Source organism: Diceros bicornis, chromosome 40, assembly GCF_020826845.1.
Source record: "Diceros bicornis minor isolate mBicDic1 chromosome 40, mDicBic1.mat.cur, whole genome shotgun sequence".
In the NCBI taxonomy this organism is placed as follows: Eukaryota; Metazoa; Chordata; class Mammalia; order Perissodactyla; family Rhinocerotidae; genus Diceros; species Diceros bicornis.
In genome coordinates this window covers 8,627,203-8,648,296 of record NC_080779.1, presented here as the reverse complement: position 1 = coordinate 8,648,296, position 21,094 = coordinate 8,627,203, and the positions used below count along the sequence as shown (strand labels likewise).

At 37.4% G+C, this 21,094-nt stretch overlaps 1 protein-coding gene across 2 annotated transcripts in view; it reads left to right on the top strand.

The window, feature by feature from the left end:
* The window catches only part of MRPS9 (mitochondrial ribosomal protein S9), a 72,884-nt gene extending 52,316 nt beyond the window's left edge, over nucleotides 1–20,568 (top strand). For both annotated transcript variants that reach the window (XM_058534377.1, XM_058534376.1), the window contains 6 exons: nucleotides 9,016–9,101; nucleotides 9,972–10,047; nucleotides 12,446–12,614; nucleotides 13,549–13,657; nucleotides 18,184–18,353; nucleotides 20,295–20,568. In XM_058534377.1, the coding sequence (XP_058390360.1) occupies nucleotides 9,016–9,101; nucleotides 9,972–10,047; nucleotides 12,446–12,614; nucleotides 13,549–13,657; nucleotides 18,184–18,353; nucleotides 20,295–20,386 (702 nt within the window). In that variant the 3' untranslated portion in view covers nucleotides 20,387–20,568. The remainder of the gene's footprint in view (nucleotides 1–9,015; nucleotides 9,102–9,971; nucleotides 10,048–12,445; nucleotides 12,615–13,548; nucleotides 13,658–18,183; nucleotides 18,354–20,294) is intronic.
* Nucleotides 20,569–21,094: the final 526 nt, after the last annotated feature.

Genomic DNA, 21,094 nt, shown 5'->3' with positions numbered 1-21,094 from the left:
AGTGTAATAATACCAGTCTCATTTCCTAGATGATGCAAATCAACATCATCCTAGATACCGTTTGTTACTTTGAAATGGTATGTGAGGAAATATTCACTGTTCAGCTTACACAGGTGGTTTTGTAGTGAAGTCAGGTGTTGCATATAAAGTAAAATGATAAAACTTGAAATTACTTCACGTTTGCTCTCTCCTTTGTTCTGTCTTCTCTTGTTGTGTGTGTGGGAGTGCTCTTCCGTTCTGTGTGAGAGGGGTCCCACTGCAGCAAGGGAATTGCCCCCCCCCCCCGAAGACTGTCGGGGGTTAAATATTCGGAAATGAGTCATTGTTACAATTTCTTTTGGTTGATATAATTTCTTCCCAAATGACAGCGTAAAAGACACTAAAACCAAACTCGGTTTTTCCCGTGTCATTGACCAACTGTAGTTGTGTGAGGTATGGCAGTCATTGGCCAAGCTTTTTGACAAAAAAACATAGATCTAGAGCATGTGTGCAGTTCTGCCAGGAGACCTTTCTTTTTATTTTCTGTAATAATGCCAAATCTTCTTTTTATTATTTGTTCACTACTTGCATATTAAGCTTATACAGAGTCATGCATCCTTTTAACGACGGAGGTTCGTTCTGAGAAATTCGTTGTTGTGCTAGCATTATAGAATGTACTTACACAAATCTGGATGGTATAGCCTACTACACGCCTAGGCTGTATGGTACTAACCCTATGGGACGACTGTTGTGTATGCGGTCCATCTTGACTGAAACGTTATGCAGCACATGACTGTTACATTATAGCAACTATAAAAGATAGTCCTGATGTAGCTTGCAGTTAAGGATAATACATAATGCTTTAGTGAATGCTATTTCCCCTTGAGCTGTAATTAGTCCATCCAGTTTTTGTGGAGAAGTGGGGAGGTTCTTGAGGGAAGATGAGGATAAGAAGAAGGAAGCAATTTATTTTTCCTGCCCAGAAATGAAGCATGTTGGGAAAGTATAAAGTGATTTGCTGATCCATGGAAGTCTCAGACTTTGTAAATGTCATATTCTAAAGGTTCATTGGCAGGTTAGTTGGAACTCCCATTTTCCTATACTCATGTCTTCAGGTTCCTAGGAAAGTCAGTAAAAACCCATTTATTTTATAATATAGTGAATATGTTGTACATATGTAATGAAAACAGTATATAATAGTACTAACAAGTAATTTTTTAAACAGTAAAAAGTAGTTTAAAAAGAAATGACTTAAGGAGCTTCTCAAAGGATTGCCAAGCACTGAAAAGGGAGCTCCATGCTTGATGACACTGGCTTATCTGTCTTTTTTCACCCAAAATGAATGGCTTTCCATTTCCTTAATAGCCACTTAAACAGTAGAACTTGTATACTTTTCAGAACTTGATTTAGAGTTTCAGTTTAAGGTTTCAGGAGCAGAATGAAGACATAGAGAAAGAATAAAAGAAGTTTCCTGAAACAACTGAGCAAAAGTATAAAGGAAAGGGAAGAATTTTTAAAGAGGATATATATCTGTGCAAAAAAGAAAATGCTATACCATAGAACAACTGAGTTGTGAACAGCCTAGGTCTAGATGAGGGAGAAAACCCTGTGTGCACAATTAAGGGATAGGCCAGAGGATGGTCTGCTGTTTGGGTCTGCCAGCCTGACAGGGTCACCCCTTGCCCGCAGCAGCTGGAGCCTGTTCAGGCTGACCAAGCTGGTGGTGAAGGGAGGAGTGGTCTGTATCATGAGCAAGATGTTTGCAGCCTGGCTGGTCACGGTTGAGTTTGTGCAGGTCCTTCCATTTTAAGAACAATGTTAATTCAGGTTTACTCACTTTATTAATATACATGTTTTTGAAAAATTTAAAATTCACTCACTAAAAGTGAGTTGAAAATTATTTAAAACTCATTTTGGGAGGTGATTATTTGACTCTGAAGTGGAAACTCTTATACAATATGATTCATTAAGTCAAGTCATGTTTATAATGCAGCCTTTCCCAAAGTGCTTTCTGAGAACACAGGTTATAAAATATTCTTCGAGAAAGGGTCTCTGAAATTAAGTTAGTTTGGGAATGCTGCATGTTGTGTACGGGAAACTCTAATAAGGAAATACCTATTAGCATGTTAGAAGCTCTGTGAAGTCCTTCAGTAAAGAAACCGTTGGATCAACCCACTGCTGCTCAAACTTATTGACATGGAACCCTTTCTACCCAGAACACCTTTTTTTTTTTTGGTAAGGAAGATCAGCCCTGTGCTAACATCTGCCAATCCTCCTCTTTTCTTGCTGAGGAAGACTGGCCCTGGGCTAACATCCGTGCCCATCTTCCTCTACTTTATATGGGACACCACCACTGCATGGCTTGCCAACTGGTGCACCGGTGCGTGCCTGGGATCCGAACTGGCAAACCCCGGGCCACCGCAGCAGAGCGTGCGCACTTAACTGCTTGCACCGCCAGGCCGGCCCCCAGAACACCTTTTAATATCCTGTGAAACCAGTGCTTGGGAAAGGCAGTACAGTCATGTGTCACTTAATGATGGGAATATGTTCTGAGAAATGCGTCGTTAGGCAATTTTGTTGATGTGTGAACATCATACAGTGCACTTGCACAAACCTAGGTGGTGTAGCCTACTCACACCTGTGCTGTATGGTACTAATCTTATGGGACCACCATCTTATATGCGGTCCGTTGTTGACGGAAACGTCGTATTCAGCACATGTTGTTGTTACATGCCATCAAGTCGGCTCAGGCTCCTGGCGACCCTGTGGATGAGTGATGTCCACAACGTCCTGTCCTCAACAGCCCTCCTCAGCTCCTGTAGACTCATGCCTATGGCTTCCTTTATGGAGTCAACCCATCAGCACATGACTGTATAGAATATTGAAAACACTGTACGTTGTCAATACATTAAGCGTTTATTGAAATTTTACATAAGCTCCCTCCATCTCAATCTTTAAGATAAGGTTATGCATCTCTAAAAACTGCACTGAAAATTTAGCATCTTATAGAAACCTCATTTATATTTTAGGACCAGTTTTACTATAAACAATGGAGTACTTTCAAAGTATTTCTATAAATTGAAGGAATTACGTGGCCACAGATGAGATTTTTACCAAAAAAAAGTATAAAGTTAAGGAATAACTAGATCATTATGTACTTAAACTATTCTGCTGAATTGGACAAAAAAGCTTAAGATATGAAAGAAAACCGAATAGTCTAATCCTGATCACTTATGCATAAACAGGATTCATTTGCCTTTTGAAAGAAGCTCTAAAATAGTGACCCTTCTCACAGTGAGGTATTGTGAAATAACTGCTTTACAACTCTGTAAAGTGCTTATTTTTAGAAAACTGCAGACTGGTGCTGACATATATCTGCATACTGTTTTAAGACTTTTCTTGACAGCAGGAGTTAATTCAGTAATTAACTCAGCAATAGAAATTGCTGTTCCAGAAGTATCTTTAATATACATATGAATAATTACCGTTGTATATCTTATATGTTCTAAGTGTAACAATTAGGAAAATTAATTTTTAAAAACTAATTCAGCTTATTACCACTGTTGATTTTAATCAGATTACTTCTTTTATAGTGTTATAATTGTTATAATATATGATGGAACTTTAACGTGAGTGGTAAAAATATATAGTATCTGAGTTACAAGCACTTTTATGTAATTATTCCTGGGTGTGAACTTTCCCAGAGTACTTTTCTATATGACCTGTATGTGAGACGGTTTCCTTTTTTATGTTGAATAGCATTACGTGATATATAAACTATATAGCATATTGTATTCACTAAGTGATAACAAGGGTCTACAGTAGAATTATGTCATTTGGAACTTTAGGTAAACCATGATAAATTAATTATATTTATATTTATTTAATTTGATTTTGTATATGCCAGTAGCCAAAAAAATTGAGAGGATTATTATTTAGGAAATTGATTTTCTGTGATTATTTTTCTTACCAAATACATATTTTAAAGTGGTTACTTTTCTGTTATTGAACTAGTATCTAAGATGATAATTACTGTTTTTTTTGTATCTTTTGTATATCAAAATACAGTTAACTTTTCCTTTACTACTCTCCCAATATTACTGAAAACCGGTCCTTGTCACCAAAGCCGAATCACAAAACAGAATGACAAGGTTTTGAGGAGAAGAAAAAGGTAGTTTATTAGTTTGCTAGCAAATGAGGAAGTAGCAGGCTGCTGCCCTAAAACTCGCTGTCCTGCTGAAGCAGCAGCAGTTAGGGTTTTAAAGGGGAGATCAAAGGAGAGAAGGCCCGGTGGTCCTGACCACAGGCATCCCAGGGAGCGACTGTGCAAGGGTCCGAGCAGACATTCCGGCGTTGAGTCAGTTGTTATCTTTATCCATTCCTTATCAGTACCTTGGGACCAGGTGTCTTGGGTTCCCCCAAAACCAGCTTTCTGTGTCATCTCGGACCCTGTGAGCAATTATGCAAGGGGAACGAGAAGAAACTGCTGCCAGTTAACGTTACAAAGTTTACAAGGTTTCAGATTAAGGTTAAATGTTACATGTTAAACTCAAGGGTTCAATTGGATTCTTCCTCTGCTACACCAAGAAATGTTATTTGTTTACCCTTTCTAAAATTGGAATTTCTACATGATTAATATAACCAAAACAGATTTTAAACAACTAAAATCAGATTTTTAGTCCAAAAATCATATTCCTCATGCTCTTAGAACGCTTTAGTTTAAGCATTTCTTGTCTGCAACCTGAGCATCTGGTATTTTCAAATTAGGCACCTTCTAAATTTGACTCATACATTATGGAAATCTGATGACACGAGGGGTGGATAGGCTTGCTTTGATTTTATGAAATATTAATCATAGCTGTGATTAATGATTCAGCATTTCAAATCTGGGTTATTCCTGTCATATTTGAAAATTATACTATTAAATACAGTATATAAACTTAGTGTAGGTGGGATCATACTAATTCTCTAGTGTCTCTTAAAAATTAAATGGAAACTTAGCAATATACTAGAAGCTACCAGTGATAATCTGTGATGTTGACAATTCCTGGCATATTTTATACCCTCAGGGATTTTTTGATGTAAATTAGTACACATCTCTCCAGGGAGTTGAAGCTATAGAATCTACTTTCCAGAGAACTGTTGTCTCTAACTAACCAAGATAGAATCTCAAGAGTAGTTTTATTATATAGAAGAGAAGGAAAAATAGAAATGGTGTAACAATAAAATAGTTTCAATTATTTGACTTGAATGCCATACCTCACCCTTGCTTTCATTTCTTGACCATTACTGTAGGTCAGGTACTGTGCTAAGTACTTTACATATATTTTCCTATTTAAAGAAGTGTATGGGGTGGCTTAATGAGCATTATTTAATTTGATGGATTACACCTGTCAAAGTGTAAGCATTGTGGTAAATGAATAGAATTTACTGTGTTTAAAATTTGACATATACTTTTCATGTTCCACATTTTTTCTGATTATTTTACTTGCACTATTTATAAATTATTATGGAGCTAAATATAACACTGGGAAGTAATAGCATAGTAAAAGAAAATTTTAATAAAAATATGGACTTAAAGTAAAAATTGCTCGAAAGTCACTGGAAAATGATGATGAATTGAGCAGCCCAAACTTTGACTTGAAATTCACCTAGAGGCAGGTCAGTTATTCTTATTTTAGTTGCCTTGGTCATTTCAGAAAATTAAATAGACCCTTACAAGCAGGAGAGGGTATCTTATTACTGTTGTTGGTGTTCTCTTGGATTGTCTTAGCTGAATTTGAAAGATACAATGTCTCTGACTCATGCACTCTCAGAATCTCTAAACTCTGGAGCAGACCAGCTGGGTGACTGATCCGGTTCTTTCACTGGGGTCCCCAGATGTAGCAGTCTGGCTGGGCTCCAGCCTGCTGATGGGCTGGTGCTGTGTGCACAGTGAGGTGTGCTGTTTGCACTGTGCCTGTCCACTTTGTACAAGTAGGGGAGGATTGATTTTTGGGGGGGTTTTTACTTTATTTTACCTGTTCAGAGCACTTGGGAATTGCTTTCTAGAACAGAGGTGCATAGAAATTTTTCTGATCCACTATCCAGTTGGGGTCACAACCCGCTATCTTAGCCTTGAAAAGTGAGTTAAAACTACCCTAACCACAGACAGTCAAATGAGACTTAACCAATTCTTGGGAGACAAATTGTAAAATTTTATTTTAAGTTGAATAGCAGAGACATATTCTATATGTGTATGGTTCACCTTGGTTCTTGCTTTCCTTAAAGTGGACAGTTGTTTGTTTTAAATTGTCAGATGCATTCTTCTGCTGCTACAGGTGATGGATTTGTACTTTGAATGTAGTTGGAGAGAGAGTTTTACTTAATATGGACACTAGAATTAACTTGTCACTTTGCTGTTGTGTTGAACTAGACTCCGTGTAGTTCTAGTGAATAGCTCCAAACTTGAGTGTGCATTACTTGGGGGCATTCTTAAAACGGATCACTGGGCCCCACCCTAGAGGTTCCTTTTTAGAAAGCCTGGGGTGGGGCCTGAGAATTTACATTTCTAACGAGTTCCAGGCTTGGGTGCTGCTGCTGCTGCCCTGGGGACTTACCTTTAGAATTACTCAAATAGAGATTGTTTCCTGTCTGCTGTTAAGAGTCTGTAGCTCAGCCCCAGTTTTTTTTTTTTTTTTTGAGGAAGATTAGCCCTGAGCTAACATCTATTGCCAATCCTCCTCTTTTAGCTGAGGAAGATTGGCCCTGGGCTAACATCCGTGCCCATCTTCCTCTCCTTTATATGGGACACCGCCACAGCATGGCTTAACAAGCGGTGCTTCAGTGCGTACCCGGGGTTCCGACCTGTGAACCCCGGGGCCAGCACAGCGGAGCACACGCACTTAACCGCTACGCCACCGGGCCAGCCTCTCTGCTCCAGTTTTGTAGCTTCTAAGTGCTGCTTCTCTTTTTTTCTCTTTACTTCTTTGTCTCTTCTAAGCTATGAAATCTACTACTCTTATTGAAAAACAAAACAGAAAACGCTCTTTATGAGTCTCCACAGCCACAAGAAATGAACTTTTACGGCTTATCTCACTGAGAAGTCCTAGCCCATTGAGTATAACCCAGCTTTTCTCACCTATATTTATGGAACTCAAAGGCTCAATCTTTATATCTTTTTGTGTTTTCTTTCTTTACATTGTTTTTCCCCATGAGAGAAATGGATTCCTGAAAAGAGGTTGCAGAATGAAGATAATAATAAAGTGCAAGCACTGGTAAATACACAGACAGTGGCAAAGGGCCGCTTCTCCTGTTCTTAGAACGAACTCTTTATCAGCAACATTGTGATATAATGTGGCAGTCTAATCAGAGCCCATGAGAAGGTGCCCCTCAAAACTTGAAATTATGAAGACTATTTGAGACGTGGATGGACATCTCTATCAGTAGCAAGTTGAGTCTTCCAACATTAGCTAATGATATTGGAAGGTGTCAAGATTAGCAAGAAAATATGTCATTTATATCATCTCTAACTCATCCTTTGAAAATATCTATTTGTTCATTAGGTATTAGTATGGTCGGTTATGTGTAAATTATAAGTGAACACACACATATTGGATGTGAGCCCTCAAATGATTAAGCTTGCTCAATCAAAAATATTGGGAGACAATTGCAATTATTCTGCTTGTTATAAACTCATTTCCTAGAAAATGTATTTCATTGATAACTTTTATTGCCAGATTATTGCTTTTTACAAGTTCTAACAAAATGACAAATTTCTCGACTTACATTACAATGTAACAAGTGTGGGTGGGGGAGGGGGGGAAGAGGAAGAATCTCCCTCTGCCCTTTTCCTTACGGTTCTTATGGCTGGCCAAATAATTAACAAGACAGGTTAGCAGGAGGAAATAATACCAAGTTTAATAACATGTATACATGGGAGAAAGCAGGGACACTGCGTTTCTCAACACAATAGCAGAAATTCTCGTCTTAAATACCATGTTCAGCCAACGACAAAGGAGGATGTTGGGGGTGGGGGGAGTCAGTTACAGGAGATTACCACTAAAGCACAGTAAGCAAGAGTAAGGTTATTATGCAGATTTAAGGCCTCACCTTCCACACTGATAAGTCTCTAGAAATGAGGCCATCCCCCCTTCTTCCCAAAACAGAGAGGGAGATACCTTTACAAATGGAGATTTCCCTTATAAATGTAAGTGATTGTCTGGCAGCTCCTCACAGGGCCATCCAGAGAATGTGGCCAGAGAGGCAGAACTTCTGATAAGATGGGCTTGTTGGTGCCTTTTCTATTGTAACCTCTATCCTACATGATCTTTACGGCCATCATGATAGATCTGTTCCAGGAAGGAGCCACCATGTCAAATTCTTTAGGCAGTTAGTGGGGGAGGTCAGATGTCCCTCAGAGAAAACAATCAAGGTAAAGAGATATATTTTAGGATGGCCAAATCTTGATCTCCCACACAAGTGACATACATTCACAGACTGTTAGAAAATCAATTAATAGAAAGAAATCAAATAATGAAAAATAAATATAATAGAAAACTGTTTTTAAGATACAAACTACATGGTGAGGACTTAAATATTATAAAAATATTAGATAAGTAGTTCAGCTATAAATACCATAATTTTTAATGGGTAATTCTGTAATTTTAAAGGTATATTGCTATATAAATTATGATATTTTTTTTTAAGGAAAATTTTTGGTCCTGTTTGTGAAACTCTTAGGAAAATAAGTAGTTTGTAGCTTTGTTTTGTTTTTACCAACCTCACTGGAGTTGTAAATTTTTTGTAGAGTTATTTAAAAATCAGTTGGAGTTAAATGTGCTACTGTGTATGACACTAAATTCTCATTGACATTACCATTCTTTAGTTTGAATCAGAAATAGTATTATTAAAAAGCATTTTCAGTATTATTTGCTGTGTAGCGAGATTATTTGAGAAGGTCACTTTGAAATGAGAGGTACTCAAGGGAAAAATACAAAGTAGAAGTAATAATGTACCATCTCTCTTATTTTAGCATGTGTATTTTATTTACCATAGGAAGCATATGGAAAGATACTAGATGTGGAAAAACATCAAAATCAATTGCGAGCCCGAAATCTGTTTTCAGAAAAAACTAAAACCAAGTAAGTTGTTTTTTTGCATTAAAATATGTGAAAAATTTTAATTAAAAACATGCCACTTATCATTGTTTTTTTAGGCATACCTAAAGCCTAAAACTTTTTTCAATATTTCAACATTAATCGTTAAAGTTAGGGGTCAAAATAATAGGTGATTTTTTTTGTTTGTTTGGGAGGAAGTAAATATTAAGGTTATTGTTTTTATATTACTTTGTTCCAGATTTATATATTAAATGGCACCTACTTACTATATTTGAGTATGATATCCTCAGAATTTTTGTGTATACAGCTCTACATTTACTTAACATTTACGTGCTTTAATTTTTTTTTTGGTATTTCAAGGTTTGTGCTTTCCTTTGGCAATAAGTGATGGATTAGATCCATCAACCTGAACGACCAGTTTTAAATTTTTGCCTGGTTATTCACCTGTTTCTTCTTATGCAAAAGACCCAAGTCTTTGAGCATACCTTGTTTAAGTTGTAAATACTGCCCCTAGCCCTTTATTTGAACTTTATTATTACTTTAGTCCGTTGATGGGTTAACTTTGTGTCCATAACATCTCCTTTGAAGTAAATTATGAAAAACAAGTGCAATTTTAATTATTAAGAAATCTGGTGACTTTTAATATCAAATGAGTCCCACAATGGCAGGTTTAAGTCTTCAAAAAAACATTTGCCACACTGGGTATCTTTTCTAAAGTAGATTGAGGAAATTAATTAATATGTCTCAAAAATTGTTTACTTAGATGAAATTTTACACCTATATAAAAGAAAGTTTGTTTCTGAATCAAGAATTGCTACTCCATGTGGGATCTTTTGTGATATAACTCTAATTGCATGGTTAATTTAAAAGGGAATGTATGTGATATTTTAACAGAGACCTGATTGGCAGCAGATGGCTCATTAAGGAAGAACTAGAAGAAATATTAGTGGAAAAACTGTCAGATCAAGATGTGAGTAATTAATCTTTTTAATTTAAGGGGACCTGTGCCATAAGAATGCAGACAATTGCTGTATTTAGGATCCTAATAGTAATGTTCCTCAGAGGCAGGTGTTCCTCAGACAGTTTTCCTTTTTCAAACATATTTATGGTTAATTTCTGCCATGGGAGGGCCTTATCTGTGGTCAGAAAGGTGAAGTGCTGAGTCTCCAGACCCTCCTTATGTAGGTGCTCTTGTGTCCCCTGCCAGTTGTTCTAGGGAGCGTGGCTGGTATCATGTTTCATCTCCTTCAGTAAAGTGGATAGCTGATTTTACAAGCTAATGATCAGTGTAAGGGGCTATTACGGGTTAAGTAGAAAAGAACTGAAGCACGTGGTTACCCTCATGCAGTTTGCTGCTTCCTGCCTTACTTATGTGCAGTGTCTGTAGGGCTAGGATTTTCCATCTTGGAACCTGCAAAACCACCTGTATCAGAATCATTTGGAGTGCTGCTTACAAAATGCAGTTTCCTAAGATTCAGACCTAGCTCAGAATTTCTAGGGGTGTCACCCAGAAATCCATATTTTTTAGCAAGCTCCCCAGGTGAATGTTATATCCTACGAAATTTGTGACCCTTGCTTTAGGTCTTAATTGGATTATTTTTTTGCTTAAATGTTCTAATATATGCCAGTATTATCAGAGGAGTTTTGATGTATTAAATATTTTGATGTTCTAAATTTAGATATTTCTATAAAATTTGAGTGTAGATAAATTTCACAAATTGTTCAGGAAGGGTTTTTTTCTTCCATGGCAGTGGCTAATGTTGTTAGTACCTTGCCACCATGTAGATTCTAAGTCATGTACTTTAAATTGCTCTTTTTCTCATTTAACATATTGGATACATTAATGACTTGGAAGAGTTACAATTTGCTTAACCAAGGTGTCAGGCATTTGGTGAGTGGTAGATCTGGAGTTAATTTCTAATATCCTAACTGCCAAATCAGTATCGTTGCATTTAGATCTAACTGAAAAATCTCTCTTTGCTTCTTTATTGAATGCATCATTTCATTGTTTCTTCTGTTTTCTGGCTGCCTTGATGTTTATAATATAGCTATTTTTTTTTTCATTTTGAAAACATCCCAGGGATTTTATTACAGGTGTGCAGCTATGAGACAAAACAAATATATATATAAATATATATAATAGTCTTCTGTACTTTTGGAGTACTGGGTATCAGAAGAAATCCTCAAGCTGATGGCTGGTATCAAGATGAGGGAGGCAGGGGTGGTCAGTGGCTTCTTACACCGTAATCCCAGTTCATGAGCAGGGCTATGTCATACCTGTAGTTACCCTTTTGCAGGTTCACCAGTAGTCACAGCGTGTGTGATAGAATTGAAGGAATAGCTGAGAACAAAGGACATAGGCCTGAAAATGGAGGCAGAGAATGGAGCTTTGTCAGGCTGGGCACCATAGGTGGCTAAGTATTTCACCCTTCCGTAGAAAATGCCTTTTCTTTTATTGTAACGTCATAGGAAGCAGTAATTGAAGTGGGCCTTTTAATGCTACTAGTGAGATTTTTATATATTTCATTTGGCAGATTTTCACTATAAAGGCAATGGTAACAAAGATGAGTATGATTTTTAGGGTTGGCAAAAACATAAGTAAGGTTATCAAAAATTGGGTTTCACACTCCATGTTAACTAAGGATCTCAAGTGTTAGTTGTTTCCTTCTGCATAAACACTTTAGAATGATTATTCTGACTTCTAATTTTAAGGGGTTAATACCAAGTTGTTTACTTTCTAATCACATGTTCAAGAACTGTTAAAAAAAATGCACAGAGTAGCAAGGATAATTTATTTCAAGAGGTTGCCCTTTAAGTCAAGTATCTCTTGAATTTTTAAATAGCTTGATTGTTCGGTTTTAAAGGAAATCATAAACATTAAAGTAACACAGCTTGAGCTGCTAAAGATATATTTGCCAAATGTATTATGAAATATAATTTCAGAGGTACATTTTTCTCAAAATCAGACTCTTCCCATTTTGCTATACATAACTTACTGGAAATTATTTATGAAGCTCCTCTTGATACAGTTCTAATAGAAGAGTAGAAATTATACTTGAAGATCATCTAAATATTTTTTGAAAATGAATTTAAATCTCAATTTCATGTAATCATAATACAGAGAAATTGATTTTTCTTTGAATGATAAATCTCTTTGTTTCTTGAAAGAAAAGATTGAACACTGAAGGCACACAGGGAAAGTGCTGCATCTGCATGCTGTTTTAAAAGCAGCATGAAGGTGCACAAGTGTCATCCTGTCAAAATTCATCAAGAAAAGCAACATTGGAAAGATCAAGTATATAAAAATAGAAAAAATTTAGCAAATGCAATTACACTTGCATCTTCTAATGAATTTTTATTGTCTGCAGTATGTGCAATTCATTCGGCTGCTAGAAAGGTTATTGACATTGCAGTGTGGTGCTGGTGAAGAAGAATTTGTGCAGAGGTTTCGTAGGAGTGTAACTATTCAATCAAAAAAACAGCTGATTGAACCTTTGCAGTATGACGAGCAAGGGATGGCCTTCAGCACAAGCGAAGGTAATGACATTCTGTGGAGAGAAAATAAATTTAGTGAAGATTGAGAAACTACAATTATTTTTGTTTGTTATTGCTCCCTGGTATTCATTTGATTTGATTTGTTTATTTTTGCTACTACTACATTGGATTTCCTAATTTTTAAGATTCTGTTGAAGTTTTTAAAAACTGAACCTAATAAAGTCCCAAGAAAAAAATGTGGACACATACCTACATAATCATATTAACACTTTATATTTTCACATATTTATATTAAATCTTTTTATTTTCACATTTCAACTGGTGGAAACAATAAAATATTTATAATAAAAGTTTCATATATAAAATGAAAATGCTCTGTGAATCTGCATGTCGGGTGCAAAAACTATGAATTGTGAAAACTTTAGGTCCTCACTCACATTTTCTTTGTAGGTATACAAAGACATTTGACATGGTGTAACTTTTAAGAATTGACTTATTAAATGATATATCCACAACCCTTAAAAATTTTACGTCATTCCTTTCTTGTTTTCAAAGAAATGTGACCTTTCCCGAGGATTCCTTTAATTTCTACCAATTATATCATACTATTCAAATATTTTAAAAATTATATAATTAGATATATTGACTGTAAAAGAACACTATGTAAATTGGTTGATTATCTTAAAGTATTATAAATAAATATAGATTACTTTGTTGCTTGTTAAAATTATTTTAAAGTCATTGTAGTGTTCCTAAAATGGAATTGAAGAACAAAATTACCTCCTAATAAGCTTTATGACGTCAATTATGGTGTAGTTTACCTCTTTTATTTTTGTTTGACTTGTAGTTGTTATAGAACTTTCCTCTAGACAGTGTTATATATTGTTATTCTGAGCAAAAGATTTAATGTAGTTTCACCTGTCTCAAAGCATTGGTTGGTAGGATTTTTACTAATAGAAATTTTAAATTTTTGAAGGTAAAAGGAAGAGTGCAAAGGCAGAAGCAGTTGTGTATGCACAGGGAAGTGGAAGGATCAAAGTGAATGGCACTGATTATCTGCTTTACTTCCCAGTGACCCAGGACAGGTTAGATTTTGCTTTTGCTTTTGGTTTTTAAAGAAAATATACTTGATGATATGTTATGATCGATTAAGACTTGTGATTTTCTGAATGATTATTTCTCTTTACCAATAGAATTTATCAAACTAGCTAGAGGGAAGCTATCATTATTTTTTATGTAGTTTTCCAAATTTTTAAAAAGCTTGTTTAGAGTTCCTCATTAATTGAATCTTCCTCCTCTTTTCATCAGATCCTTCTGGAATTTGAGTATTTTAGATATATCTTATGTTCTGAAATGCAGACTTTGCCAAAATGTAAGAAAAGCAGATTTCCACTTTCCGTTGCTGTAGTTTGGGGGGGAGGGGAGCATGCACAAAACAAAACACCACCACCACGAACCAGTCTTGGCACTTACCGTCTTAAATATTAGAAAAAGTGCTTTATCACTTTGGATTTTTTCCTTTTCAGAGGAAATTAATTATATATATTGAGTAAGCAAAGAAACCTGACATATATGCGTTAAAATGGGAGCTCATCAGGCTTTGCTTAGTTCCTACTGCTAAATTTGGCAGTTTTATTTTTTGAACTTTGTATCCCATGGAGAAATAGACATTAATCATAAATAGGTATGACCATTCAAATCTTCTAAATATACTCATCTTACCTGTCTGTGAGTCGCTATATGAAGGCCTCTTCTTGAGATGGGTATTGTTTTTCCAGTAGTTACTGTCATTAGCCACAAGTCACAGAAGTTCTGTGTGATTAGTTCCTCCTTTCCTTGTCCTCCTCCTGTTTCCTGAGTGTGTAGTGGTATTTAAGATCAAAAGGGGTAAAGCTCTTATGACCCCAATGCTTATGTAAGGCAGCGAGGACCTTGCTAATGAAGTGTAAGCTTCTGGACAGAGTAATTACTTCAGGAACTGTATGTTTATTTTATGTGTGTGTGTGTCTGTGTCCAGAAGTAGTCTACTCTAATTCCATTTAATATGAATTAAACGAATTCTGCCATCATCCTCACAGGGAACCAGATGGAGGAGGCTCTTATTTCCCTTGTGGAAAGCCAGAGAGACCCATAGCTGCAGCATTGAGACTGCTAGGAGGAATGGCATTTGACCAATAACCTGTTAATTTGTTTTCAGATACAACTCCTGATGACTTAACACCAAGTCTCAATTTTGACTTGATCTCACAATTAAATTATATCCTTAGAACTTATTCTTCAGTTTGAATTCAACAGGCATTTAGTAAGGATTGTCTGTGTCCTTAGTCTTGTTCTGGCCGTTGTGAAGATATCAGAGCTATTTAAGATATGATTTCTATCATCAAGAAATTTCCTCTCTGATTGGGAAGCCTAGGACTAGGCTTGGTGGGAGTGGGCCCCCAAACTACCTCATCATCTTGGAGTAGTGGTAGGGATTTGGGCAGCCATGCTGGCTGTGGACTGGCCTCTCTTCCTGCAGGAGCAGCTCAGGAGCTGACGAATTTATCAATGAGATGAGCATTGACCGGTGGGAGGACTACTGAACCAAGAGTCAGGTGATCTTGATTCTGGTTCTGTTTCCTAGCTGTGTGACCTTAGCCAAGATGCTTAAAAGTCACTCCCCTGGGGCCGGCCCAGTGGCACAAGCTGTTAAGTGCACGCACTTCCGCTGCCGCGGCCCGGCGTTCGCTGGTTCGGATCCTGGGCGTGCACCATCGCACTGCTTGTCAAGCCATACTGTGGCAGTGTCCCATATAAAGTGGAGGAATATGGGCATGGATGTTAGCCCAGGGCCAGTCTTCCACAGCAAAAAGATGAGGATTGGCAGATGTTAGCTCAGGGCTGATCTTCCTCACACACATGAAAAAGTCACTTCTCTAATTGGTAGGAGGGAGTTGAACTTGATCTCTAAGATGCTTGCCTGAAAGTCACTTGAACTGCTTGCTTATCCTTTCTTTAGGCTGTTTTTACACAAACATAGTAACAGATCATTGAGAACGTTCACTTTGTTGCCTTCCCAGCATCATCGAAAATTTTTATTCATTCATTCACTTATACAACAAACATTTATTACTATGGGCCTGGTACTGTGGAATACAAATATTAATAACCTTTCTGATTTGGAAAGGCCTTTGCTCTCTCAGTCAACCAGTACAGCAACTCTTAATTGATCATCTGTATAAAAAATAACACATTCCTCACACAGCACTAGCCATGTAATAGAGATAAGGATAGCACTTTAAGCAATTATAGAAAAATAAAAGACAATATGCAACTATATATGTACTAAGTTACATGCTGTAGAATTGGTTCTCATTCAGAGAAGATAGAAATGGGGAAATTGGTTATTTTTTTTCAAAATAACTTTGATTATATAACAAAGAACAAAATAAATTTGATTCTTTTAACTCAGGGTTTCATCTGAGATCCCCAAGAGGAGAGAGGATGAATTGTGAAATATTTTCATGTCATGTAACTATTTTTGCATGTACTAGTTTGCAGTCCAGATTAATTAAAATTGATAGGTGTATAATCATTTTCGATTGTTACTCTTTGGGAGTTTTTCATCTATTTATAAATTTAGTATTATAGCTCAGTGTACACCAGCTTTCCAATGTCCGGACTCTTCTTAGTGGTTCGTTCTTACCTTGACCATTCTAGCTCGATTACTCTGATATATCTCGAGTAAGTTATAAAGTATATTTTTTCTGAATTTTAGTGTAATTTTCTTTACTTCTTTAAGCATTTGTTGGGGAATCTTAAAAGACAGATAAATGTTTAAGCTCCCAAACAAGTGGGTGACCAGAGCTTCTCTTAGTAACGTCGCTTATGTCACTAACCCACTTAACTGTGTTAGTCAATGCCAAGACCTGTGACATGTGCACATGACAGTCCCATAGATTCTGTCTTGGTGTCTGTTTCTTTGCTAGAACAAGGAAATGGTGGAATTCGATTATCAGTCTCCAAATTTTCTTTATTATGATGATAATATGGCCATTACTTATAAGAGTACTATTTTTATAACATTCCTGTTTTTGATTTGATTGCTTTGAAAAGTTTGTTCAAAAAAGCCATAAAGATTTATGTTGTTTCCTACTGCTGTTTTTTGTTCTTGTCGTTGTTGTTTCATCCGTATTGAAACAACGTCCCTATTGAACAGTATTGTTACAATTCCAGTTAACTCTGCCCTTAGAGGGTCTTGTTCTGTCCATCTATCTGCATGTGACTATTTTGCTAGTGTAGTCCGAGGAGTGACACTGGTATGTCTTGTCCGTATCCATCCTTCAGCTTCACTGTGTTAAAATAAGCTCTGTTTGGGTCTAGAAAGCTGCAGCGTCAGACAAAGCAAGCAAATGCCATATAAATCAACTTTTCTAAATAAAAATTCAGAAATATTAAGGCAAAATAGCAAAATCAAGATACTTGACAAAGGTGATGGTGAACATTGTACTTGGCACATAAATGGTATTCAACAAATACTCGTTCAGTTGAGCAAGAGGAGGTCCAGGACCATTTCTGCCTGCATTCTTTCTCTGGTCCTCTGGTGTCTGCCCAGGACCATGTGGGCACTCACTGACTATGGAGGGAAGCAGGCCTGATGGGTTGTGCAGTGTGTCACCTTGCACCAGGCAAGTAGCAGGACCCTGCAACTTAGAGAACTGTTAATAGGAATATGTGTTTCAGTGGGGGACACAGAAAAGTTGAATGTGGTTTTAGTAACTTTAAAAACTAAGCATGTCGGGCCGGCCCCGTGGCTTAGTGGTTAAGTGCGCGTGCTCTGCTACTGGCGGCCTGGGTTCGGATCCCGGGCGCGCACCGACGCACCGCTTCTCCGGCCATGCTGAGGCCGCGTCCGACATACAGCAACTAGAAGGATATGCAACTATGTCACACAACTGTCTACTGGGGCTTTGCGGGAAAAAAGGAGGAGGATTGGCAGTAGATGTTAGCTCAGAGCCGGTCTTCCTCAGCAAAAAGAGGAGGATTAGCATGGATGTTAGCTCAGGGCTGATCTTCCTCACAAAATAAATAAATAAATAGATAGATAGATAGATAGATAAATAGATAAAATAGATAAAGACTAAGCATGTCAGGATGAGCATTATGTATATATTATATAAATATAGTATACTTTATTTACTGAATCCAAATGGCATTTTATAATTGCTTGGGAAAGTCTATTAATATTATGTGTTATTATTGAGTCTAGAGAGGTTAGATTCAGTTGATTAATGGAGTTTCCTAACTTTGACTTCTTTACGAGATTATTTCCAAGCCTCGCAAAGTTCTCATGAGATAAAGGAATCAACAGTGATAGAGTATATTGCTGTCTCCAAGAAAAAGAGAAATAAACCGTGCTCTCAGCAGAGCGTTCTAAATATGAGAAATATCAGTGTTTGTTCATAAAACGGATTGATCAAGAAGTATGGAAAGTGTGAAAATGGGTTTGATTGAAAAGTGTGAGTGCTGGCACACTTGTTATAGTTTTTGTGAATGTTCAGAATGTGAGCAGTTTATAAAATCGTGTATCATTTTAGTAAACTCAACTGCGTTTACTTGTGATGTGCTTTAGAGAACAGTTGATGTTCCCTTTTCACTTCCTTGACCGGCTTGGAAAACATGACGTGACCTGCACAGTCTCGGGTGGCGGGCGGGCGGCGCAGGCCGGAGCCATACGCTTGGCCGTGGCGAAAGCCTTGTGCAGCTTTGTCACCGAGGAAGAGGTCGAGTGGATGAGACAAGGTATGAGTTGAGGAGGGAGGGGCGTGGTTGTCCCCATACTGTCTGTAGGTGTTGATCTCATTCTTGTTCTAGTTACCTGCAGTCAGTGAGAAAACACTTAAATGTGCAATGTTGCAGTTTGCCGGCTTCTCTTTTCGTGCTGCAGAACTGTAACAGTATTTTTCAGTTTTGATATCTACAAAGTGAACTTGAATTAGAAGAAGAAAAGGGAGGCACTCCCAGTGTCAGGAAGTTTATTTTGGCCCTTAAGGTATGACGTTTTGTTTAGGTTAACAAGCGCTGCTCAGTTGTAATAATTATTTGATTTAATGGTGAAGGCCTTAAGGTATTTCTTCCCCAAATTATTGGAGATTTCTGTTTTTCCATTGTGATATCACTTCACGTTTTATGTTGTCTTACTCACTTTGTGTGACCCTATCACCCAGTCGTGAATACGAGAGGCAGCAGAGTGTGAGAAAGAAGATGCAATCAGTTAGTTCGTTAGGGCACTGCTTTAGCATTATAATAAATCAGGGTGGCTCTCGCTGAAGATTATCTTTGCACTCTTTATGAAGGGAAGACAGCGCTGTGGGTGTTGCTAACCAGCTCTGTGGCCGGGGCGAGTCACTTATTGCCTCTGGGCTGCAGCCCCTCTCTGAGCAAGTAAGATGCTCTCTGTGCCCCTGCCCTCCCACACCAGCTGCTGGGGTTAGGGCTGCCTCTGGCTTAAGCTCGTCAATTTTTTAAGCCTCTTAAAAATCTGTTTGCTTATAAACAATTCACCATTTTGTAGGATTCGTGTCTGGTCATTAAAATAATTTGATAGGACCTTACTTAACAATTCTGCTAGTTTGAGTTACTGTGCTTATTGAAAAGTAATAAAGTATTATTACTTACAATTTAAACTAGAATTTAGACAGGTCTTGTCTGCATTTTGTCCAAAATATTGTTGTTTTATTCCATGCCCTTTAAGTGTAAGTAAATGCAAAAATTTATGGGTATATAAGAAGCATTTGAAGTTTGCCTTTGCTGTATGGCCATTAAAAGACCCCTAATAAAATACCTAAACCTTGTATACAATGAAAAGAAGCGCTAGTGTTAGAAGAGTAACAAAAACAATGAAAAACTATGGTCTATTTACATATTTACAAAAGCAGTTTCAGAGCTTTCTCATCACTGGTATTCTTGAAATCTGTGGTCTTCACTAAAATACCTTGGCTCTAGCCACGACTGGGCCGCTTCGTTTGGGCTGTATGCTGAGACTACCTCAGTAACAGCCTAGAAATCTTAATTGTTCCTGATCATTAGGAGAGTGGAAGCTTCCGGTTTAAACTGACTTTATTCTTCTAGATTAAACTGCTTATGCTGAGAACACAACCCTAAAACTTATGTTTTAGATTCTGAAACAAAATACTAAGGGATAGTATCATCACACAAATTAGAATAATAAAAGTTTTTTTCTCAAGTATGTTTGATGTCATATTTTATGTGCATGTACATTCATGTATACTATTAATATATTGTGTCTGTGTACCTCCTCATACTTCACCACACGCTACGTTTTTCTTTTCTACCTCTTGTTAAAACTTTCACATCTGTAATAATAAGTATGCAGGGTGAGTTCAGTTCCAGTGAATAGTGACTGCCCACACAAGAGCAGCTTTATCTTAAGCTGAACAAGTTTAAAAACCAAAGAGGAATCAGTTCTCATAGAATAAGGAAAGCAGACTCAAATAATGTAGCTGGAGTTTGTCTCAGAAATTGGAAAAATATTCTAAAAGAGTGAAAGCAAACTACCGTCAGGAAATTGATAGCAGGCTGGTAAGTTATTACAGGTCTGGTTGCTTTCCTTTAGTTGTTTCTCTGACAACAGTACCTATAAATTCACACGGTTGGCCTCTTCTCCTGCTAGGCAACTTGCGTTTTCCGTGGTTCACAAAGGCTTCTCTTTCTGTGCTGCAGCTGGACTGCTTACTGCTGATCCACGTGTCCGGGAACGGAAGAAGCCAGGCCAGGAGGGAGCCCGCAGAAAGTTCACCTGGAAGAAGCGCTGAGTGTGTTTTCGCAGGAAAGGAGAGGAAGCGCTGTGGGTGTGTGCCTGGCATGCGGCAGACGCACAGTCAATATTTGCCTGCCAGTGTGAGGGCAACACTATCAGACATTTGTGTTGTGAGATGATTTATTTTTAAATGCTGCTTTGTAAAGGTTACCTTTTAAAAATAATTTTTAAAAAATGTTTAGCTTCCATCTGCTGCTTTATTTTTTAAACTTTTTCAGAAGATAGTTTTAGAAGCATAATTCATAGAATCTTGGCATATTAGACATGAAAGGAACATTCAGCAAAATCTAATCAAGTAACCTCAATTTGCAGACAAGAAGGCCCAGCCCCCAAAATTAAGTGAGCCACCAGAGCCACAGTCCTAATTTATTGAGGGAACTAGACTTGAATTCACTTCTCCTGATTCTGTTGTTTTCCCATATGGGGGTTGTTAGAAGGTATTTTTCAAAATTGAGAGATGAGTGCCTGTTGAGAAGAATGAAATAAGTTGAGTGTCTTTGTCAGGAGCTCAGCCCAGCTGGAGAGGGCTGAGTTGCCAGGTGTCCACGTAGCTGATTAAGGCAACAAGCCAATTCTGTCTGCCACCACTCCCACCCCCCTTACCCCCCAGTCCTTGGCAGCCACCAGTTTACCCTCTGTTTCTATGAGTTCAACCTGTTTCTTTTTTTTTTTTTTTTTGAGATTCTACATATAAGTGATACCA